Consider the following 24,906-nt stretch of genomic DNA (forward strand, 5'->3'; position numbering starts at 1 on the left):
TCGGAGGACGAGAAAGGGGAAGTGATATTGGGTAATGAGGAAATGGCTGAGGCTTTGAATGACTATTTCATGCTGGTGTTCACTGTGGAGGACACATCTAACATGCTGAACAGAGATGAAATGGATGCAATGAGAGATGAGGACTTTGATACAAAAGCTATGCTAAAGAGGTAGTGCTGAGCAAACTTGTGGGCCTAAAGATAGATAAGTCCCTTGATCCTGATGGAATGCATTCCAGGATATTGAAAGAAATGGCAGATAATAGTTCGCAAACATGAGGAAATCTGCAGATGCTGGAAATTCAAGCAAACACACACAAAATGCTGGTGGAACGCAGCAGGCCAGGCAGTATCTATAGGAAGAAGTACAGTCGACGTTTTGGGCCGAGACCCTTTGTCAGGACTAACTGAAAGAAAAGATAGAAGATTTGAAAGTGGGAGGCGGAGGGGGAGAAGGAGATCCAAAATGATAGAAGATGGGTGGGGGGGGGGGGGAGGGATGAAGCCAAGAGCTCAAAAGTTGATTGGCAAAAGGGATATACAGCTGGAGAAGGGAAAGGATCATGGGACAGGAGGCCTAGGGAGAAAGAAAGGGGGAGGGGAGCACCAGAGGGAGATGGAGAGCAGGCAAGGAGTGATTGTGAGAGGGGCAGAGAGAGAGAGAAAAAAGGTAATAGTTGAGGCTTTGGTGATAATTTACCAAAATTCTCTTGACTCTGGGTAGGTCCCGGTGAATTGGATGAAGGCAAATGTCACGCCACTGTTCAAAAAAAGGATGTAGGCAAAAGGCAGGTAACTATAGGCCAGTCAGCTTAACATCTGTGGTTGGGAAAATGCTTGAAACTATCATTAAAGAAGAAATAGTGAGGCATCTGGAAAGAAATGGATCCATCAGGCAGATGCAGCATGGATTCAACAAAGGCAAATCCAGTTTGACTGGAGTTTTTTGAAGATATAATAAGTGCAGTGGATAGAGGGGAACAGATGGACATTTTATATTTGGATTTCCAGAAAGTGTCTGATAAAGTGCCACACAAAAGACTTATCCATAAGGTAAGGATGCATAGAGTTGGGGGTGATGTATTAGCATAGATAGAGGATTGGTTAACCAATAGAGAGCAGAGAGTTGGAATACATGGATGTCTCTCTGGTTGGCAATCAATGGTGAGCAGTGTGTTGCAGAGGTTGGCGCTGGGCTCGCAACTGTTCACGATATACATTAATGATCTGGAAAAGGGGATCGAGTGTAGTGTATCTAAGTTTATTGATGACACTAAATTGAGTGGTGGAAAAGCAAATTGTGCAGAGGATACAGAGAGGCTGCAGAGAAATATAGATAGGTTAAGTGAGTGGACAAGGGTCTGTCAAAAGGAGTGCATTGTTGGTAAATGCAAGATCATCCATTTTGGAAGGAAAAATTAAAGAGCATATTATTATTTAAATGGTAAAAAAATTGCACATACTGTTGTGCAGAGGGACTTGGAAGTGCTTGTGCATGAATCACAAAAGGTTGCTTTGCAGGTGCAGCAGGCCATCAAGAAGGCAAATGGAATATTAGCCTTCATTGCTAGAGAGATTAAATTTAAGAGCAGGGAACTATACAGGGTACTAGTGAGGTCCCAGCTGGAGTACTGCGTGCAGTTCTGGTCTCCTTACTTCTGGCTTTAGAGGTGATGCAGAGGAGGTTCACCAGGTTGATTCCAGATATGAGGGGGTTAGACTATAAGGGGAGATTGAATCCCCTGGGACTGTACTCACTGGAATTCAGAAGAATGAGGGGAGATCTTATAGAAACATATACAATTATGAAAGGGATAAATAAGATAGAGGCAGGAAAGTTATTCCCACTGGTAGGTGAGACTCGAACTAGGGGACATAGCCTCAAGATTTGGGGGAGTAAACTTAGGATGGAGATGAGGAGGAACTGCTTTTCCCAAAGAGTGATGAATCTGTGGCATTCTCTGTCCCAATGAACCAGTGGAGGCTACCTCAGTAAATATACTTAAGACAAGGTTGGATAAATTTTTGCGTAGCAGTGGAACTAAAGGTATGGGGAAAAGGCAGGTAGGTGGGGAGAAGTCCACGGTCATAGCAGTCATGATCTTATTGAATGGTGGGGCAGGCTCGATGGGCCGGATGGCTTACTCCTGCTCCTATTTCTTATGCTCTTATTTTCTTATGAGACCAGAGAGGAGTAAAGGAGGAAAGAGGAAAAATAAAAAGACCCAGAGTACCTACAAGAGAATATTTCCTTAAAGGAAAAGCAGCTTCTGTACATCAATGGAGGAAACCGGTTAAAGACAATGTCCTACGAGCCCTTAGGCCAAGAGACTGTTTGCTGAGGAAAATTCAATCCAGCGAGGATGCAAATACAATGATTAAGCTTTGCAACAGAACTTGCAGAAAAAAGTTTTTTTTTTACTGACAGGATTAATCCACAAACTCTTCAAAACTGCAGAAACAATTTATCATGATTCTTAACCCTTTTGTTATCTTCTCATTATTTCAAAAGGCATTACTCCAAATGGAGTGAGGTGAGGTTACAGGTGGACATACTACCTCTTCTGAAATAAGGTACCCCTAGCCCAAGCAGTGAGAGACAAGGACATGCTTGGATATGATTGGTATCTTGTTGGTACCAATAGCCTGAGCTCTTGGCAGGAACCATCACTTGGCGAAAGCCCACTCTGGCACAGATCAGCACTTCAAGGAAGTCAGGGGTTAGGGCATGCAGAAAGATGGCCGCAAGAAAATGTTCGGGGAGAAACACCTTGTGTCCAGGTCATTAAAACATCAAAACCAAGATAGAGATAGGTATCAAAACTGAACTTTATAACTTTCTTTTGCATTTAAAGAACATTTTAAGTGTTAAGTATTACTTTCTGACTTCAACATTTCTCAATAGTTTTTAAGTAAATTTCTCACCACCTTCAATTGGACATAAGTGGGCCAACATGGGGCTCACTTATCTTGGCAAGATAATCTTTGTCAGGCCAGTTGAGGAAGCGTCACTCTCGGGTACATGCACACATCTGATAAATGGCTGAGTCACGTCTGATCCCATGACATCACTTGGCCTCCACACATGACTCTTCCCACAATTCCAGTCAACACACAAAGCACTTTCCAGAGAACCGGACTAAACTGGCTCCAGACGGCAGTTGAGTGCAGTTAACCCTTCACATACCGCACACTCAGAGAGAGCCCACAGTCCCACCCACACATTCATGTGTGCAGACAGACACTGATTTCACACGAGCACGTGCCCACTTATATAGAGCCACACAGGTACGTACACAGTCACCCACCCAATCCCCTTCCACCCAATGGCAGACCAACACTCCAAAAAATATTTCTACAAATGTACAAATATCCTGATCATTTATGCTCGCCTGCAACACCACATTCAGGTTTTCCCTCACAAAAGTCCATAATGCTAGGTTATCTACTGTCATTCTTCAGGACTTGAGTGTAAAGGATAATGATTGATCGTTACTGTGGATCTGATCCAGATTATAAAAACATAATTAAAAACAGAAACAATCAATCTAAACATAAAAGCAATCTCATAAAACACCATGTATAAGAAACTATTAGACAGTAGGTACATAAAGTGATGCTAGGTGATGTGGATGTAGTGGTGTTGTTTGAATATAGAGCGATCTTCATTCAGAAATATCTGATAATGAGAATTTAAACAATAAAAGGACGACCCACTTTGGGACTGAGGTAGGGTAGGCAGACATTTTAAATTATGGAGTCAAGCTTTCAAAGACCATTTTTCTCCTGAAAACTGGCAAGTTTGAAAAATTTACACTCATATCAAGAGAGTAATATATTTCAATTTTGTTCCCCATCTCTATAACCACCCCACTCTCCCCATGCCATATTTACCCCTCTCCCTATAAAGAACACAAGCATTTCCAATTCATTAACACAAGATAATCTGCCTTTGTTTGGTTTCACCACCTCCTGAGATCTGTAACCCTGGCTGGCCGTTCTGTAGATGTCTAATGATGGAAATAACCTTCAGAGCACGAGACAGAGTAAGACAGCAAGGAAACAAGCCCTTTGGCACCATCCAAGATGTGCCTCTAAGTTATAAACACAAGCCATGCTACAGATGCTGGAAATGCTGAGATTATTTACTCCTCTCCACTGAGGCTGCACAAGCCTCAGCACTAAACTGACTCTGCAGCCATCGGGCTCCTGGATCTGCTGCAGCACTGAACTGGCTACGTGGCTGTGGACCTTTCCCCCCAGGGAATCTGCAGTTCAAAGTTCAAAGTAAATATATTATCAAAGTACATATATGTCACCATATGCAATCCTGAGATTCATTTTATTGCGGACATTCACAGTAAATACTAGAAACAATAGAATTAATGAAAGACTGCACCCAACAAAGCAGACAACCAACATACAAAAGACAACAAATTCTGCAAATGCAGAAGAAAAAAATAATAATAAATATCGAGAAGATGAGATGAAGAATCTTTGAAAGTAAGTCCATCGGTTTGGGAACAGTTCAGTGATGGGGTGAGTGAAGTTATCCCCACTGGCTCAAGAGTCTGATGGTTGAGTGGTAATAATTGCTCCTGACCCTGGTTGTCTGGGGCACTTGATGATGGATATTACTTTCCTGTGACTGTTTCATGTAGATGTGCTCAAAGGTTGGGAGGGCTTTAGAGATAGATTGGACCATATCCACTACTTTTTGTACCATTTTCCATTCAAGGATATTGGTGTTTCCATACCAGACTGTGATGCAGCTAGTCGATATATACTCTCCATTGGTCACGTTCCGCGGATTGTTTGTTCGCTTTAAAAAAAAATTGTTTGCACGATTTGTTCTTTCTTTTTTGCATATCAGATGCTTGACTGACTTTGCTGTGTTTTTTTGGTGTGAATTATATTGTGGTTCTTTGTTTTGTGGCTGCCTGCAAGAAGATGAATCTTAAGGTTGTACGTATATGGTATACAAAATTTCATAATAATTAACTTTGAATTTTGAGATGCTGCTTGGATGCCATTCCTCCAGCAGTTTGTGTGTTCCTAATTTGTCCCATAGTTCTGTCGAGTCAAGGGCCTCCACTAGTCAGAGTTGACCATGGATACTGGTAATCCCATTAATCTTCTTTCCTTGCCATTAGCCTGTAAACTTGTCTCTCACACACCTATCAGCCCTTCACCCCCCTGCCTCCCCCCCACTGATTGTCCTAGCATATGCTTATACCAGGAATACACTACAACAGCCAGTTAATGGGCTACCCCACCTTTGGGATGTGTGAGGAAGCTGGAATTGAAGGATATGTGCAATCTCTATAGACAGCAAAGGCCAGGATCAAATCTGCCTCCCTGAGCTGTGTGGCAACAGCAGTCACACTTTTGGTTTCTGTCTAGGAGCTTGCATTTGAAGGCCACACAGGTGGGATGGTTCAAAGTTGGGCTCGAGTCTCCAGAAGCTGCATCAAGATCACCTCTCATCTAAACTGCATCAAGTCTTTGCCCAGACTGGTGGATAGTAGTCCAGGTGTGACCTCACCAATGCTCTGTACAGTTTACAGGCAAGCTGAAGTGGACACGACGCAGAAACTGAATTTCTGTAACAGAAAAAGACCCTGTTTGGTTAATGGAGACCTCTAGTGGTACTGAACCTGACAGGTTTTAAAACAGAACAGAATTCCGAACAACAATTTGCATTTCTTTTAACACCTTGAGCACAGAAAAAATGTCAAGTGTTTCAGGAGAGCATTGTCAAACAGGGCAGGTGGCTGAAAACCTAGTGGATAAGCTGGATTTTAAAGAGTAACTCAAAAAATTGTAAGAAGCTTAGGCAGGAAGATATGAACCTGAGACCTGGCACCAAGGATTTTAAATTTTATATTTGTATTTTTGGTGATAGTGTGAAACAGGATTTTTCTGCCCAAAAGCCACACCACCCAGCAACCCACTGATCTAACCCCAGCCTAATTCCAGGACAATTTACAAAGGCCAATTAATTTACTAACTGGCAGGTCTCTGGACTGTGGGAGGAAACCCACGTGCTCATGGGGAGAACATAAAAACTCCTTACAGAAGACCCTGGAATTGACCTCCAAAGCCCTGACCGGTAATAATGTTGTGTTAACTGCTATGCTACTGTCAGACGGTAACAGTATACTGCCACACTGTCAGACACATTCCCTCACCCATCCTGTTCTCTGCAACTAAAAACATGTTTGAGCTGTTATTTTACTGGTTCAGTGGAAGTTTATTGAACCAAAACATTAACTGTTTCTCTCTCCTTTCAGTGATTCAGACCTGTGCACATTGTCCAGCTTGTAGGGCTTCAGAATGAGGACTCAATGGTGAGCATAATCTGGTTCTCTGCAAATCTCAATGTTACGCCTGTGCCCCAACTCTGAGGGGCCGAAGGGTACAAAATAGCCCCCTCCTTTTTGAGAATTGCAAGATCGCTATTAATTCAGGTCAGGAGACCCAGGAAATGAGAGAGAGCGACGCAGAATCCACAGGGGGTTTGGAATGTCCTGGCCCCTCAACGATACAAAGCCACAGGAAACGGCCATTGTCTCTTGGAGACGGAATTGTGTATTGAGCACTGCGCTATTCATCGACGCCCTCAAGGGATGAGCAACGTGGGCTGGTTGGGGGGGGATGGCATCATCCCAACCTGATTGACATCTGCGACCCCGTGAGTAAGGATAAAAGAAGGTCTGGGGAACAACCCCTTTAGACGCACCAGGAAAAATGCTAGAAAACCCGTGACAGCGTAATAGCGACAGCCGGTGGAAAGCCCACGTGCGTCCTTTTCCATTTGCCTCGGAATTGGTAGGGCTGACCACGGAAGACGGCTTAGCTAAAAGAAAAAGGACACCGACGACATTTCAAAGGATCGACATCATAGAAAGGAAAACGGGCAAGTTCTAAACCTCCGTCTCTCTCTCCAACCAAAAGCTGCAGCTTGAATGAACTTGAGTGACTTTTATATTTCCATCGGACAATACATTATCCCCTAGACAACGATAGAGCTATTTCTTATTGATTATTATTATACCCGCGCTTTTAGATTTAGTATTGACGACATATATTATCTGTATGTTTGCATTGATATTATTTTTGTGTATTTTTATCAATAAATACTATTAAAAATAGTACCATCAGACTTCAACGGACCTCTCTATCTTTGCTGGTAAGTGACCCAGTTACGGGGTACGTAACATCAAAAACACCCAACAAGGTGGGAAAGGTGAAAGCAAAAATGATCACAAGGCAATGAGAAAAGGAGCTCTGCGTGAATTAGTAACACACACAAAATGGTCTTGGCCCAAAATGTCGGCTGTACTTCTTCCTATTGATGCTGCCTGGCCTGCTGCGTTCCACCAGCGTTTTGTGTGTGTTGCTTGAATTTCCAGCATCTGCAGATTTCCTCATGTTTGCGTGAATTAAATAGTTTTGTCAAGAGGAAATCTCCGCAAAAGTTAAGCAGTTATAACATTTTCATTTCTTGCTCCCAAGTTGGTGACTTGTTTAAACCAAAAACCTTCCTGTTTGGGATAGACCATCTTACTGAAGAACTATTAGGGTCTGCAATTTCCTCACAGTTCAGTTACTACGTGTTTACTAAAGATTTGGTGATATTTTCAGTGGTACATCAGTAAATCAAATAACAACAGATTATGCCATTATTGCTATTTCAAACATTCCAATCCTGTAGAAGTGATAATCATGTTTCTCATGGACTATATGAAGAAATGTCTTGATTTAATGAAGGTAATCTCAAAGTTTGATCAGATCTCATCAATGATAAGGAAGACAGGAAGGCTTAGGGTGGGGTGGGAAGATGAGTGGGCAATGGGGAAAGATGGGGTCTGAGAAAGAGCAAAGGGCAAGATGGTGCTGGATGTAGTGAAAAAAGTGTGAGGGAATGGGAAAGGAAAGAGAAACAAAAACCAAACGCACTGTGGGAGAAAATGCTGAGTGAATGAGCTCAAAGCTTTCAGCTCACAGAAGCAAGATTATCATCAAACCTGATGCAGAAGCTAAGTCTCATTGGCTACCTTTCACAAATTCTTAAATTCCTACATGAAACCAAACTCCAGAAATACAAAAAGTTCAGCAATGAAGAATGTTAGACTCATCCATTTTTCTATTTGCCCCCCTTCTTCCTGCATACATTACACAATAACCCACCCTTTGTGCTGAATAATAGAACAGCAGCCTTTTCTCTCCCCATGAACAGGTTTGTCCCCAGAATCCCCTCAGAGGAAGGAGAGGCAGTCAAAGCCCAAAGAGGCTAGTCGATCTTTGAGACTTTCCCAGTTGATCCCGACAAAAAATGAAAAATAAATACACAAATACTGTTGAGAGATTGTTTCCGGGTTGCGGAGCTTTAGTTCCGTTCTTTCTGTCCAGTGCGCATGCGTATAGCTCTCCCGCACTACACAGTGTAATTCACTGGTCCCCAACCACTGGGCCGCGAAGAAACGATATCAGTCAGCTGCACTTTTCCTCATTCCCTGTCAGCCCACTGTTGAACTTGAACCCAGGCAAAGTCATCAGGCGACTAAACGCAGCGATACCCTCGCGCCAGGGATCACCGGTTGGCCTCGGGCGGCCGGCAGGAAGTGCCGTCGCTACTGGTCTGGAGCGCTGCCTCTGAACCTGTTTAGCACACCGAATGTTTGTGGGGAACCCGGTGCTAAAATATTCGCAGATGACCTAATTCAGACTCAGCATTTCGTAAGTATCAGAGCAGCTACCTCGCTGTGATCTACTGAAACAAACATTTGTCGGCCGATAGATCCTATGGGGGGGGGGGGAGGCAGGCGCTCTGTCGCACTCCCCGCTCAGTCAGCCACGTCCTCCGGACTGTGACCGCCGCGGCCCTGGTATGGGGACCTCCGGCCCTGAACTTGTCTTCTCACCCCACCCACAACCAGCCGCACCTGGCCAAGGCGTCTGGTGGCAGGCGGGCGGGAGGCTGGGTTCGGGCCCGGAGGCTGTCTAATGAGGCAATGTCTCATAACTGCTTCAGTACCCTGAGTCCAAGCACCCAGCACTTAAAGACGAACCCGCTGAGTTTTCTCAGCGGAAAAAACGTGAGCAAGCGGGACAGAAGCCGAGAGCCGCGAAAACTAGAATAGACTGGACATAAGGAATCTGCTTCGAGTTTCTCTGTATTCCGGTCGTGTTTAACACCACCCCCCGCCCTCGTCGGCCGGTCCGCAAGAATATTATCAATATTAAACCAGTCCGCGGTGCAAAGAAAAAGGTGGGTACCCCCAGTGTTTCTACTTTTGGGTTGCGGGGTTTTACTTCCGGTCTTTTCTGCCCTGATGCGCATGTGTGTAACCAACTGACGTGGGGTCGATCTTGCCATTTACTAAGGCCGAGGTAGGGGATCTTGGGCTTAAAAAGGTTGGTGACCACTACTCTAATCCATATTCCTTAATTCCACTAATATCCAAAAAAACTATTAACCTTCATCCTGAAGATATTAGACCACAAGACAAAGAAGAATAATTAGGCCATATGGTTCTTTGAGCCTGCTCCGCCATTCCATCATGGCTGATTTATTTTCCCTCTCAACCCCATTCTCCCACCTTCCCTCCATAACCTTTGATACCCTGACTAATCAAGAGCCTAAAAAAAACTCCTCCCTGACTGGGAATTGAACTGGGTCTGCAGTGGTGAGTGCAGAATCTTAACCAGTAGACCAACAGGAAATATGCCTGCAGCAGGTCAGGCAGCATCTGTGGAAAAAAGGTAAAAGAGCCTTTACAGCAGGTCCCACAGGCTCCTCCGAACATCAACAACTTTCAATTTCTCACCTGAATACAGAGGAAAACTGGAGTTCCATGAGCCAGTCCTTATTGGAGGATCAGAGGAGGGGAGAGACAGCTACTTTAAATTCCTCAGTATTATCATTCAGAGGATCTGTCCTAGGTCCAGCAGGCAAGTGTCATTATAAAGAAGGCACAGCAGCTCCTCTACTTTCTTAGAAGTTTGCGAAGGTTCGGTATGTCATCCAAAACTTTGACAAACTTCTATAGATCATGGTGGAGAGTATATTGACTAGTGGTATCATGACTTGGTATGGAAACTTCAATGCTCTTGTATGGAAAAAATTACAAAAAGTAAGTGGATATGGCCTGGACCATCATGGGTAAAGCCCAACCCAGCAATGAGCACATCTACATGGATCACTGAACAAAAAATCAGTGTCCATCAAGAATGCCCATCATCCAGGCCATGCTCTTTTCTCATTGCTACCATTAGGAAGGAGATACAGGAACTTCAGGACCCATACTACCAGGTTCAGGAACAGTTATTTTACTCTTGAACTAAAGGAGATAACTTCACTTGCTCCACAACCAGAACTCACTTTCAAGGGCTCTTAATCTCATGTTCTCAATATGTATTGCTTACTTTTGTGTTTCTTTGTATTTACTATGAATGCTGGAAAGAAAATGAATCTTAGCATAGTATATGGTGACTAATATACTTTGAATGTAATAAAAATGCTTCCTTTCTATTTCTTCTACCAAGATCCACATTATATTCCATCTGCCACACTCTTGTTTATTTATTATCCTCTCTTAGCTTCTCTGCATCTGCTCCACACTGGCACCTAATTTCTGTATCAGCAGCAAACTTTGATATATTGGTATAGTGGCATGCAAAAGTTTGGGCACCCCTGGTCAAAATTTCTGTTACTGTGAATAGTTAAGTGAGTAGAAGATGAACTGATCTCCAAAAGTCATAAAGTTAAAGATCAAACATTCTTCTTAACATTGTAAGCAAGATTAGTGTATTATTTTTGTTTTGTACAATTTTAGAATGAAAAAAAAGGAAAGGAGCATCATGCAAAAGTTTGGGCACCCCAACAGATTTGAGCTCTCAGATAACTTTTACCAAGGTCTCAGACCTTAATTAGCTTGTTAGGGCTATGGCTTGTTCACAGTCATTGTTAAGAAAGGCCAGGTGATGCAAATTTCAAAGCTTTATAAATACCCTGACTCCTCAAACCTTGTCCCAACAATTAGCAGCCATGCGCTCCTCTAAGCAGCTGCCTAGCACTCAAATTTTCCGAGAGAACTGCTCGTAGGGTTGCTAGAAAGGTAAATCATAACCCCCGTTTGACTGCAAAAGACCTTCAGGAAGAAAATCTGGAATGGTGGTGCACTGTTCTACTATGCAGTGACACCTGCACAAATATGACCTTCATGGAAGAGTCATCAGAAGTGCCGAACGGGACATCAACCGAATCGACTTCACCACACCTTGTTCCAATTCCAACCTCACTCCTTCCGAACGCTCTGCTCTTCACTCCCTCCACACCAATCCCAACCTTACTATAAACCCACTGATAAGGGAGGTGCTGCTGTAGTCTGGTGTACTGACCTCTACCTTGCTGAGGCACAGCGATAACTCACTGATACATCCTCTTATTTACCCCTCAATCATGACCCCACTAAGGAGCACCAGGCCACTGTCTCCCACATCATCACCAACCTTATCAGCTCACGGGAAGTGCGGGGTGTGGGAACCAACTTCATAGTTCCCACACCCCACACTTCCCGTTTCTACCTCCTACCCAAGATCCACAAACCTGCCTGTCCAGGTAGACCCATTGTCTCAGCTTGCTCCTGCCCCACCAAACTCATTTCTGCAACCTTGACACTGTTTTATCCCCCCTTGTTCAATCCCTTCCCACCTATGTTTGTGACATTTCTCACACTTTGCATTTTTTCAATGATTTTAAGCTCCCCGGCACCCACCGCCTTATTTTCACCATGGATGTCCAGTCCCTATATACCTCCATCCCCCATCAGGAAGGTCTCAAAGCTCTCCGCTTCTTTTTGGATTCCAGACGTAACCAGTTCCCCTCTACCACCACTCTCCTCCGTCCAGCGGAATTAGTCCTGACTCTCAATAATTTCTTCTTTGGCTCTTCCCACTTTCTCCAAACCAAAGATGCAGCCATGGGCACCCGCATAGGTCCCAGTTATGCCTGCCTTTTTGTTGGGTTTGTGGAACAGTCCATGTTCCAAGCCTATACTGGTATCCGCCCCCCTCTTTTCCTTTGCTACATCGATGACTGCATTGGCACTGCCTCCTGCACGCATGCTGAGCTCGTTGACTTCATTAACTTTGCCTCCAACTTTCACCTTGCCCTCAAATTTACCTGGTCCATTTCCAACACCTCCCTCCCCTTTCTTGATCTTTCTGTCTCCATCTCTGGAGACGACTTATCTACTGATATCTACTATAAGCCGACGGACTCTCACAGCTACCTGGACTATTCCTCTTCCCACCCTGTCTGTTGCAAAAATGCCATCCCCTTCTTGCAATTCCTCTGTTTCCGCGCATCTGCTCTCAGGATGAGGCTTTTCATTCCAGGACAAAGGAGATGTCTTCCTTTTTTACAGAAAGGGGCTTCCCTTCCTCCACCATCAACTCTGCTCTCAAACGCATCTCTCTCATTTCACGCACATCTGCTCTCACCCCATCCTCCCGCCACCCCACTCGGGATAGGGATCCCCCTTGTCCTCACCTACTACCCCACCAGCCTCCGGGTCCAACAAATAATTCTCTGTAACTTCCGCCACCTCCAACGGGATCCCACTACCAAGCACATCTTTCTCTCTCACCCCACTTTCTACTTTCTGCTTTCCGCAGGGACTGCTCCCTACGTGACTCCCTTGTCCATTCGTCCCTCCCATCCCTTCCCACCGATCTCACTCCTGGCACTTATCCTTGTAAATGGAACAAGTGCTACACCTGCCCTTACACTTCCTCCCTCACCACCATTCAGGGCCCCAGATAGCCCTTCCAGGTGAGGCCACACTTCACCTGTGAGTCGGCTGGTGTGGTATACTGCGTCCAGTGCTCCCGGTGTGGCCTTTTATATATTGATGAGCCCCAACACTGACTGGGAGACCGTTTTGCTGAACACCTATGCTCTGTCTGCCAGAGAAAGCAGCATCTCCCAGTGGCCACACATTTTAATTCCACATCCCATTCCCATTCTCATATGTCTATCCATGGCCTCCTCCACTGTCAAGATGAAGCCACACTCAGGTTGGAGGAACAACACCTGATATTCCGTCTGGGTAGCCTCCAACCTGATGGCATGAACATTGATTTCTCTGTTAATGCCTCTTCTTACACCATCCCTTATTTATTTATTCCCCCCCCTTACTTCTCTCTCCTTTTTTTTCTCTCTCTGCCCCTCCGACAATCACTCCTTGCCTGTTCTCCATCTCCCTCCGGTGCTCCGCTCCCCCTTTCTTTCTCCCTAGGCCTCCCATCCCATGATCCTTTCCCTTCTCCAGCTGTGTATCCATTTTGCCAATCTACTTTCCAGCTCTTAGCTTTATCCCTCCCCCTCCTGTCTTCTCCTATCATTTCTGATTTCCCCCTCCCCCTCCCACTTTCATATCTCTTACTATCTTTTCTTTCAGTTAGTCCTGACGAAGGGTCTCGGTCTGAAATGTCGACTGTACTTCATCCTATAGATGCTACCTGGCCTGCTGCGTTCCACCAGCATTTTGTGTGTGTTGTTAGAAGTAAACCTTTCCTGTGTCCTCACCACAAAACTCAGCGTCAGAAGTTTGCAAAGGAACATCTAAACAAGCCTGATGCATTTGGAAACAAGTCCTGTGGTCTGACGAAGTTAAAATAGAACTTTTTGGCTGCATTGAGCAAAGGTATGTTTGGAGAAAAAAGGATGCAGAATTGCATGAAATGAACACCTCTCCAACTGTTAAGCACGAGGGTGGATCGATCATGCTTTGGGCTTGTGTTGCAGCCAGTGGCATGGGGAGCATTTCACTGTTAGAGGGAAGAATGAATTCAATTAAATACCAGCAAATTCTGTAAGCAAACATCACACCGTCTTTCAAAAAAAGCTGAAGATGAAAAGAGGATGGCTTCTACAACAGGATAACGATCCTAAAAATGCCTCAAAATCCACACAATGGACTACCTCAAGAGGCGCAAGCTGAAGGTTTTGCCATGGCCTTTACAGTCTCCTGACCTAAACATCATCGAAAATCTGTGGATAGACCTCAAAAGAGCAGTGCATGCAAGACGGCCCAAGAATCTCACAGAACAGGAGTAAAGGCAAAGTGAGTAAGAATTAGGAACCTTGGTTCTCTAGGGATATTGGAACTCTGATAAAGAAGCGAAAGATGTATGACATGTATAGGAAACAGGGAGCAAATAAGGTACTTGTGGAGTATAAAAAGTGCAAGAAAAACTTAAGAAAGAAATCAGGAGGGCTAAAAGACACAAGGTAGCTTTGGCAGTCAAGGTGAAGGATAATCCAAAGAGCTTCTACAGGTATACTAAGGGATAAAATTGGTCCTCTTGAAGATCAGAGTGGTTGGCTATGTATGAAACCAAAAGAAATGGGGGAGATCTTAAATGGGTTTTTGCGCCTTTATTTACTAAGGAAACTGGCAATAAGTGGAAATAAAGCAAACAAGTAGTGAGGTCATGGAACCTATACAGATTGAAGAGGAGGAAGTGCTTGCTATCTTGAGGCAAATCAGAGTAGATAATTCCTCAGGACCTGACAGGGTATTCCCTCGGACCTTGAAGGAGACTAGTGTTGAAATTGCAGGGGCCCTGGCAGATATATTTTAAAATATCGGTATCTACGGGTGAGGTGCCAGAGGATTGGAGGATAGCTCATGTGGTTCCGTTGTTTAAAAAAGGCTCTAAAAGTAATCTGGGAAATTATAGGCCAGTAAGTTTGACATTGGTAGTAGGTAAATTATTGGAAAGAGTACTAAGAGATAGGATCTACAAGTACTTAGATAGACAGGGACTTATTAGGGAGAGTCAACACGGCTTTGTGCGTGGTAGGTCATGTTTAACAAATCTATTAGAGTTTTTCGAGGAGATTACAAGGAGAGTGGATGAAGGGAAGGCAGTGGATATTGTCTACATGGACTTCAGTAAGGCCTTTGACAAGGTCCCGCATGGGAGGTTAGTTAGGAAGATTCAGTCGCTAGGCATACATGGTGAGGTAGTAAATTGGATTAGACATCCGCTCAATGGGAGAAGTCAGAGAGTGATAGTGGAGGATTGCTTCTCTGAGTGGAGGTCTGTGACTAGTGGTGTGCCACAGGGATTAGCGCTGGGTCCATTGTTATTTGTCATCTATATCAATGATCTGGATAATAATGTGGTAAATTGGATCAGCAAATTTGCTGATGATACAAAGATTGGGGGTGTAGTGGACACTGAGGAAGGTTTTCAAAGCTTGCAGAGGGATTTGGACCAGCTGGAAAAATGGGCTGAAAAATGGCAGATAGAATTTAATACAGACAAGTGTAAGGTATTGAACTCTGGAAGGGAAAACCAAGGTAGAACATACAAGGTAAATGGTAGGGCACTGAGGAGTGCAATAGAACAGAGGGATCTGAGAATAAAGATACAAAATTCCCTAAAAGTGGCGTCACAGGTAGATAGGGTCGTAAAGAAAGATTTTGGTACTTTGGCCTTTATAAATCAAAGTATTGAGTATAAGAGTTGGAATGTTATGGTGAGGTTGTATAAGGCATTAGTGAGGCTGAATTTGGAGTACTGTGTGCAGTTTTGGTCACTGAATTACAGGAAGGATATTAATAAGGTTGAAAGAGTGCAGAGAAGGTTTACAAGGATGTTGCCAGGTCTTGAGAAATTGAGTTATAAAGAAAGGTTGAATAGGTTAGGACTTTATTCCCTGGAGTGTAGAAGAATGAGGGGAGATTTGATAAGAGGTATATAAAATTATGATGGGTATAGATAGAGTGAATGCAAACAGGCTTTTTCCACTGAGGCTAGGGGAGAAAAAACAAACCAGAGGACATGGGTTAAGGGTGAAGGGGGAAAGTTTAAAAGGAGCATGGGGGGGGGGGCTTCTTTACACAGAGAGTGGTGGGAGTGTGGAATGAGCTGCCAGATGAAGTGGTAAATGCGGGCACACTTTTAACATTTAAAAAAAACTTGGACAGGTACATGGATGAGCGGTGTATGGAGGGATATGGTCCAGGTGTAGGTCAATGGGATTAGGCAGAAAAATGGTTCGGCAGAGCCAAGAAAGGCCAAAAGGCCTGTTTCTGTGCTGTAATGTTCTATGGTTCTAACAAGAAGCCTTTTGCAATGAAGAATGGGCAAAAATCCCCCAAGCAAGAATTGAAAGAATCTTAGCTGGCTACAGAAAGCGTTTACAAGTTCGATACTTGCCAAAGAGGGTGTTACTAAGTACTGACCATGCAGGGTGCCCAAACTTTTACTTCAGGCCCTTTTCCTTTTTTGTTATTTTGAAACTGTAAAAGATGGAAATAAAAAAGTAATCTTGCTTAAAATATTAAAGAAATGTGTCATCTTTAACTTTACGCCTTTTGGAAATCAGGCCATCTTTTACTCACTTAGCCATTCACAGTAATAGAAATTTTGACCGGGGTGTCCAAACTTTTGCATGCCACTGTATAAACAAATAGGGCAGCAAAATGAACTGCATGGTATCTAAAAAGCTCAAGGATGTAAAATGGCTGGTGACCGGTTCGCAGCAAATCCTCTGCACACAATCAATCTCTGCTCACCTGTCAAGTCTTGTAGAGCCATTTCTTCTGTTAAAGACTCTTGATTTTCCAAGCGTATCCTGGTGAAAGAAAAAATATTTTTAGACTGAAAGTTCATATGGAAATTTCCCTTTCACATATTGCACAAGGATACATATTGAAAGACAAGATTAATTTTTGATCTTATCTCCCTTCCATATCGTCAACTCCCATTTTATTTTTAGCCTTAAAAGTCTTCCTTCTTATTTTTATTTATTTGACTTATTTAGAGATACAGCACAGAACAGTGCCTTCTGCCCAACAAGTCACACCATCAACAACTCCCAATGTAACCCTCAGCTAATCACAGGAAAACTTACAATGACCAATTAACCTACAAACCAGTACACAGAATGTGGTAGGAAACCCACGCTCATATGGAAAGAACGTACAAGCTTTCTTACAGAAGCTGTCAGCATTGAACTCTGGCATGCTAAGCAGTAATAGTGTTGCGCTATGCTAATGTGATTTAACCTTTTAAGCTCTATTCCAGCTCCATCAGATGCTATGAACGAGATACACCGATCCATGCATATATTTTCCAACATGAATTTTCCAACTAGACGCTAATAAGACAATCTCTCCATAGAACCAACTACAACACACTAAATTAATTGAATGTAGACAAAGAATCCAACCTGGGACATTGCCACTCCAATGTTTTCCTTACACAACCTGTCTTAAGGTTTTCAAATGCTTCCTAAGGAGTCTGTAATTGGACTTTTGGGAGCACATTATTGAAACAGTGATCCACTGGCTTGGTCAAATGGCCTCAAAGGGAGACACTTTTTGCAAAGCCTGAAGTAATTTAGCCCAGTGCATTAAATGTGTCAAAATATAAGCACTATATAAAAATAAGTAAGTCCAAAGGTGTAAGTTTTGACAATGGAGTCCATCCCCACAGCTGAAATGCTCAGCTTTCAGGAAATACAATAAGTTTTCACTCCTGTACATCTTGTCATTTTTCAGAAAGCATTTGACAAGGTGCTACATAAAAGGCTGGTATACAAGTGTACACCACTTGGAAAAAGGATGTTAGCACATTTTGAAGATGTTTATATGATTTATGTCTATGTGCATGAATTGTAAACATGAAAGAAGCAGGTGTGGCAAGTGGTTGGAAAGACAAACAGAAGTTTGACCGTTATTACAACAGGAAATAGGGAACTATTGCTGTAATTGTGCATGGGACTAGTGAGGCTACACATGGCCTTACTGTACAGCTTGGTTGCATTATTTAAGAAAGCACACACTGGCAATGGAAGCTGCTCACAGAGATTCAATGGGGTGCAAACGTGTCCCATCAGGATTGGCAAATGAAAATTAGATCTATATTCTTTGGAACAAGAATAGGATGATCTTATTGTGCCATTAAAAAGTATTCACCCCCCTTGGAAATTTTCATGTTTTATTATTTTACAATATTGAATCACAGTAGATTTAATGTGGCTTTGCTTGACACTGATCAACAGAAAAAGACTTTCATGTCAAAGTGAAGACAGATCCCTACAAAGTGATCTAAATTACAAATATAAACCACAAAATAATTGATTGTATTCACCATCCTTCCCCTTTATTATGACACACCAATATCATCAGTGCAGCCAATTAGCTTCAGAGTTGCATAATTAGTTAAATGGTGATCACCTGTGTGCAGTCAAGGTGTTTCTATTGATTGTAGTAAAATACACCTGAATCAGCAAAAACTACACCATGAAGTCAGTTAAGTCAATCAAGAATTGGAAATAATATGGCAGAGATGTAAATCTGCCTAGGGCAGTTGTCCTCAAAAACTAAGTGACTATGCAAGATGGGGACTAGTGAGAGAGGCCAAGAAACCTATGACAACTCTGGAGGAGTTACAAGCTTCAGTGGCTATGATGGGAAAACAACTTTTGCCCGAGAAAGTCACCGTTAAAAAAAAACCTCAAATGAAATAACGGCTAGAGTTTGCCAGAGGCATGTGGGAGGCTCCAAGTCAGCTGGAAGAAGGTTCTATGGTCTGATGAAACCAAAATTGAACTATTTGGCCATCACACTAAGTGCTAAGTGTGGAGTAAGCCCAACACTGCATATCATCAAAAAAAACACACCATTCCTGGTGATGGCTGCATCATGCTGTGTGGATGCTTCACTGCAGCAGGCCCTGGAAGGCTGTGAAGGTAGAGGGTAAAATGAATGCAGCAAAATACAGGGAAACCCTGGAGGAAAACCTGATGCACTCTGCAAGATAACTGCGACTTGAGAGAAGATCTGTTTTCCAGCAAGACAATGACCTCAAGAATAAACCCAAAGCTACACATGGCTTATAAACAACAAAGGTAATCCTGGAGTGGCCAAGTCAAAGTCCAGACCTCAATCCAATTGAGAATTTGTGAGTGAACTTGAAAAGGGCTGTTCTGACAGAGCATGAGCAGTTTTGTAAAGAAGAATGAAGAAAAATTGCAGTATCCAGATGTGTAAAGCTGTTAGAGATCTATCCACACAGACTCCAGGCTATAATTGCTGCCAAAGTGATTCTACTAAATACTGACTTGAAGGGGGTGAATGCTTATGCAATCAATTGTTTTGTGTTTTATATTTGTAATTAGTTTAGATCACTTTGTAGAGATCTGTTTTCTCTTTTTTCCCCCAGAAAAAAAGTCTATTTCTGTTGATCAGTGTCAAAATAAGCTAACTTCAATCCGCTGTGATTCAATATTGCAAAAAAAAACCATGAAAACTTCCAAGGGTGGTGGGGGGGGGGGGGGGGGGAAGGGGAGGAGCGAATACTTTTTATTGACACTGTTTAGAGGACATTTGACAGAGTAGATGTTGAGATATTTCGTTCTGTGAATGATCTTCAGCAAGGGTCTTAGTTACAAGATGGGAACACTCATTTAAAACTGAGGTCGTTAGGAACTTTTTGCAGAGAGCAGTGTATCACTAGAATTCTTTACCCCAGATATTGTGGAAGCTAGGTTGTTGAGAATGCTTAGAGGGAATACTGTAGACCAACCTCTCACTGCTATGGGCAGAAGTTGCCACTTGCTTCAAAAAGTTATATCAGTGCCTGAGAGGAATAATGTGAACTGCCTTAGTGACCATCACCCAGTTGTACACACATCGACAGTGATGAAATGCTTTGAGAGGTTGGTCATGACTAGACTGAACTCCTTTCTCAGCAAGGACCTGGACCCACTGCAATATGCCTATTGCCACAATAGGTCACTGGCAGTTGCATTCTCAATGGCTCGTCACACAGCCTTAGACCACCTTGACAGTCCAAACACCTACATTAGGATTCTGTTCATCGACTACAGCTCAGCATTTAATACCATCATTCCCACAATTCTGATTGATAAGTTATAGAACCTTGGCCTCTGTACCTCCCTCTGCAATTGGATCCTCGACTTCCTAACCGGAAGACCACAATCTGTGCGGACTGGCCTCACTGACACTGGTGCACCTCAGGAGTGTGTGCTCTACTGCTCTACTCTCTCTGTACCCATGACTGTGTAGCTAGGTTTGGCTCAAATACTATCGATAAATTTGCTGACGATACAATCATTGTTGGTAGAGTCTCAGGTAGTGATGAGAGGGCATACAGGAGGGAGATATGCCAACTAGTGGAGCGGTGCCACAGCAACAACCTGACACAACATCAGTAAGGCAAAAGAGCTGATTGTGTACTTCAGGAAGGATAAGACAAAGGAACACATATCAATCTTCATAGAGGGATCAGAAGTGAAGAGAGTGAGCAGTTTCAAGTTCCTGGGTGTCAAATCTCTAAGGACCTAACTTGGTCCCAACATATCGATACAGCTATAAAGAAGGCAAGACAACGACTATACTTCATTAGAAGTTTGAAGAGATTTGGCATGTCAACAAATACACTCAAAAACTTCTACAGATGTACTGTGGAGAGCATTCTGACAGGCTGCATCACATGCCCTTTTCTTATTGTTACCAGCAGGTAGGAGATGCAGAAAAGCCTGAAGGCACACACACTCAGCAATTCAGGAGCTGCTTCTTCCCCATTGCCGATCAATTCCTAAATGGACATTCAACCCATGAACACTACCTCATTTTTTTAATATATATTTTTTCCGATATTGCTCCATTTTCAATATACAAATACTGCAAATTATTTATTTATTCTTCTATATTATGTATTGTATTCAATTGCTGCTGCTAAGTTAACAAATTTCACGGACATATGCCAGTGATAATAAACCTGATTCTATGAGGAACTGGTATAATGGGGCTGCTGACAGAGCTGTCGCCTCAGTTCTAGCAATCCAGATTAAACCCTGATCTCCAGTACTCCCAGTGCGGAGTTAGCAAGCTCTCCATGTAAGAGTGTTGCTTCCCCTGACATGCACCCACATTCCCTAGATGTGCAGGTTGGTAGATTAACTGGTCACAATAAATTGTTCCTAATATATTGGGTTCAGTGTAGAAGAACTGTAAACAGGTACTTGGTAGTTGGCATGGATTTGATGGGCTGAAGGGCCGGTCTCCCTTCTTTATATCTCTGTGGGAAGAGAGCGCCTGTGGCAGATCAGCCATGAATGACAAGATAGTCTTCAGAACTCAATGACAATGAAGGACACCTTTGAGTCAGAGAGGATTTGAATGAGATGAATTGGCATCCTGTTCCTGGTACCCATCGAAATTTTAGATGTTTGTTATGGAGCTGCTACAAAAAATTGCGCAGAACACTGCAGCACATTGTTAATGATGCACACCACTGCCAGTGTGTCATAAAAATGAAATTCTGCAGATGCTGAAAATCCAGAAAAACACACAAAATGCTGGAGGAACTCATCAGGTCCGGCAGCATCTATGGAAATGAATAAACAGTTGCCGAAATCCTTCATCAGGACAGTGCATGTTAATGAAGCACACTGCAGTCAGTGTGCCAATTGTGAAGGCAATCAAACTTCTTTAGCCTTCTACCACAAAGCGAAGAATTCTGTCTTAGTATCCTGATGTGCATTACAGATTGTAGAGAGCACTGGAGAACCAAGCAAAATACTCAGCATCTGTCCTGCTCCTGTAGAAGTAATATGTGTAGCTCATCTTGTTAAACTTGCAATCAACAGTTCCAGGTGTAAAGTAGTGAGATTACACTCAGACTTTCAGCCCACAAGCTCCATATGGTGAATGTGTAGTTACTCAATGCCAACAATGAATGCAGCAATTGAAGGTCATGTCAAGTAAGGCCAACTAAGCAAATAAAGAAGATGATAGTTTTAGATGTAGTAAAATGCTGATCTCAAGTTTGGGAGAGTCCACGGCAATGCTGACTGGAACTAGAAGGCAACAGATTTTCTACTATTAATTCTTACATCCCAAGTAAGCTCGGTCGTGGGAGAATCTGGATCCTTCGGTCACTAAGTGAAAATTACTGAGTACAAACTACTTTTGGGAAATCCACTAAGGGGTCTCGCTTACACAGAATTTGATGTTCTGCAGAATCCAGTCGCCGCGTTCTTTGCTGTTTCTTCCCAAGTGTGTCATTCCCTCGATACCCTGACTTCCCTGTGATACTGTTAAGTCAGCGATCTCAGCACCACCTTCAACTTCGGACAGTAACTATTGCTCTATCTGTTCACGTGAGGCATGTATCCTAAGACAAGCTGTGTTTAACTTTCTGTTCATTTTTATCTATTCATTTAGAAATACAGCACAGAATAAGCCCTTCCAGCCCTTATAGCCAGCAACTTCCAAAAACCATGATTTAATCCAAAGCTAATTACAGGACAATTTATAATGATTGATTAATTAATTTATCTGGTATATCTCTGGAGAATGGGAGGAAACCAGCACACCCAGAGAAAACCCGCACATTCCATGGGGAGGATGTACAAACTCCTTACAGGACACCAGAATTAAACTCTGAACTTTGATGCCCCAAGCTGTAATGATATCGCATTAACCGTTACGCTACTGTACATAACGCTGCTGACTGAGGTTTAACAAACCCTTCTCACACCTTTCAAAATCTGCCTCCACCACCTCTTGGTGCAATCAACAGCAGGAGGAAAGGCTAAGTTGAGGTAACTATGAATCTTTGCTGAAATGGCCACGGGGCTGGCAATTTCCAAGTTCCTGGATACATGGGGTGAGCGCTTCCAACCCAGATCCCCCACCACTCCTCAAATTTCAGAGTACCGATGATGGGGATTCAAGAACAGTAATTCCATTGAACATCAAGTTTAAATACAACCCAATAGGTGTACAAATGAGCGAAAGAAATCAGGAAAGGCCAAAACTTTGATTTCATGTCTTTTGTTCTATGGGGCACCATAGTAGCATAGCAGCTAGTGCGACATATTACAACTCGGGGTGTCGGACTTCAATCCGGCGTCCACTGTAAGGAGCTTGTGCATCCTCCCCATGGAATGCGTGCGCTTCCTCCAAGTGCTCCAGTTTCCTTGCACAGTCCAAAGACTAGGTCAAATATTATTTTGAGGAAGTTTTTATTTTAACAAATTCATTATGTGATAGGAAGTTAGGTCACAGACAAGATGTGATACTGCACACTCCTGGTTGTTTAAAACCAACTCTAGGCCATATCCCAACCTAACTTCTTCATATTAAAATGTTTGGTCTTGGATGGGAGGGTGTTGTTCTTACTCAGTTGGCTGCAAACACACCAAATACACTCACTCCAGATATCAGTGAGCCATTTCATCATACCACTCAGTCTTTAAGAAGATCAAATGATAAAGGAACAAAGTTAAAAATAATTGATCATTCCCTTATTCAGAGGGAGAAAATAGTAATTCAGGAATGCTCACCTTTCCACTCATAATTGAAAATCCCTGATGAAATTCTTATAGGATTCAAACATCACAAGGGATGACGGGCACCACAAACATGCACCCACATGAATTATTGAGTACAAAATATTTTGGTTGTTGCATTAACATCACTGGAAAAAAATCAGGAAAAAAGTACAAATACAGACGAGGCAGGTAACCCCTACATTATTGCAGAGGACTGCATTCCTCAAAAATGGTCTGTATTGTGACTTTACGTAACTCTATCCTGTGTCACACGTACACGAGCCAAGAAACAAATTTTTAAAATTGTATTTATTTTTTCTCACAAATTCTGTGAGAGCATATTTTATTCCTTACCTCAAATTTCTGAAGTGAAATGTGAATTCTGTAAGGTCAAATTTCTATAAGCCAAACAGCTGTAACGTGGACATCACCTGTACTATCTACTTCACTATGGTGACTCAAGACCAATTTTTACTGGACTTTATGGACTGAAGAAAATTGTAACTTCAAAATGGAAAAAAATGGCTACAAACTGCAAATTTGTTAGACTTGAGGAGACAGAGGGTCAAGTGACTTTGTTAGGTTATACTTATGTGGCATGTACAACTGACTGGTGGCAACTTAAGTGCCGCGCAAATGTAAGAGCTGCTTAAAAGGATTGATTTCACTCTGACAAATAGTTTTGCAATTATTAGCCTACTGTTTTAGCTTCAAATGCTGACAACAAATTCTTGCATTGTGTGATTTCAGAAATGCACTATATCCTGAATGTAAGACTCATCCATACAAATCATTAGAATATTCAAAGATCATTAAGGGTAAAGATAAATCACAAGATTTCTGTAGTCTACAAGATGAATAATCCATAGAACCGGGTGAGGAGCATTTTACTCTCAGGGCATGGTACAAAGCCAGAGATATCAGTGTTGAAATGGGTTTGATCCTTAAAGTTATAAAGCAGAGATTTAAAATCTTCTTACCCACAACCAAAGTCCTTGCTAAATGACTCCATTCCAACCAGTAGAATTGTGGTGGAAGACACACAAACACAGAAAACAGGAGTAAGCCCTTCAGACCCTAACCCTGCTCTGCTATTCTATATCACAGGTGATCCTCTACTTGAATACTTCCCCTTTCCCCATGCCCCTTGAAGTCCAAACATCTATCGATTTAACCTAAATAGCGAGCAGAATTCTGCTCCTATGTCGTAAGGTCTAAATCAGTTCATGGTTTAGAATCTTCAGTACTCTACAATCCAGAACTCGAAACATTTACAATTCTTAAGATTGGGAAAAATAGTCTCTTCCTATTTAGTATTTTATCCCCTTTATTCTACATAATCCTAAATTCCAGACTTCATCATCCAACTGAGGATTTCACACATTCCTCCAAACATAATAAAAACCCATTCATAATGTCCTGTTTCTGTTCTCTATTGACAGCACAGAACTAGCAAGAATCAGAGGTGTGGTATTTACATGGTGTACTGTGCATGGGAAAGAGAATCTACAA

The 24,906-nt window shown here is 42.7% G+C and overlaps 1 protein-coding gene across 14 annotated transcripts in view; it reads right to left on the reverse strand.

Moving 5' to 3' along the window:
• Positions 1-24,906, reverse strand: part of gatad2ab (GATA zinc finger domain containing 2Ab) — a 219,679-nt gene that overhangs the window by 108,302 nt on the left and 86,471 nt on the right. For all 14 annotated transcript variants that reach the window (XM_073068113.1, XM_073068099.1, XM_073068104.1 and 11 more), the window contains one exon: positions 16,601-16,659. In XM_073068113.1, coding sequence (XP_072924214.1) covers positions 16,601-16,622 — 22 coding nt within the window. In that variant the 5' untranslated portion in view covers positions 16,623-16,659. The remainder of the gene's footprint in view (positions 1-16,600; positions 16,660-24,906) is intronic.

The sequence above is a fragment of the Hemitrygon akajei genome, chromosome 16 (assembly GCF_048418815.1).
Source record: "Hemitrygon akajei chromosome 16, sHemAka1.3, whole genome shotgun sequence".
NCBI classification, from domain to species: Eukaryota; Metazoa; Chordata; class Chondrichthyes; order Myliobatiformes; family Dasyatidae; genus Hemitrygon; species Hemitrygon akajei.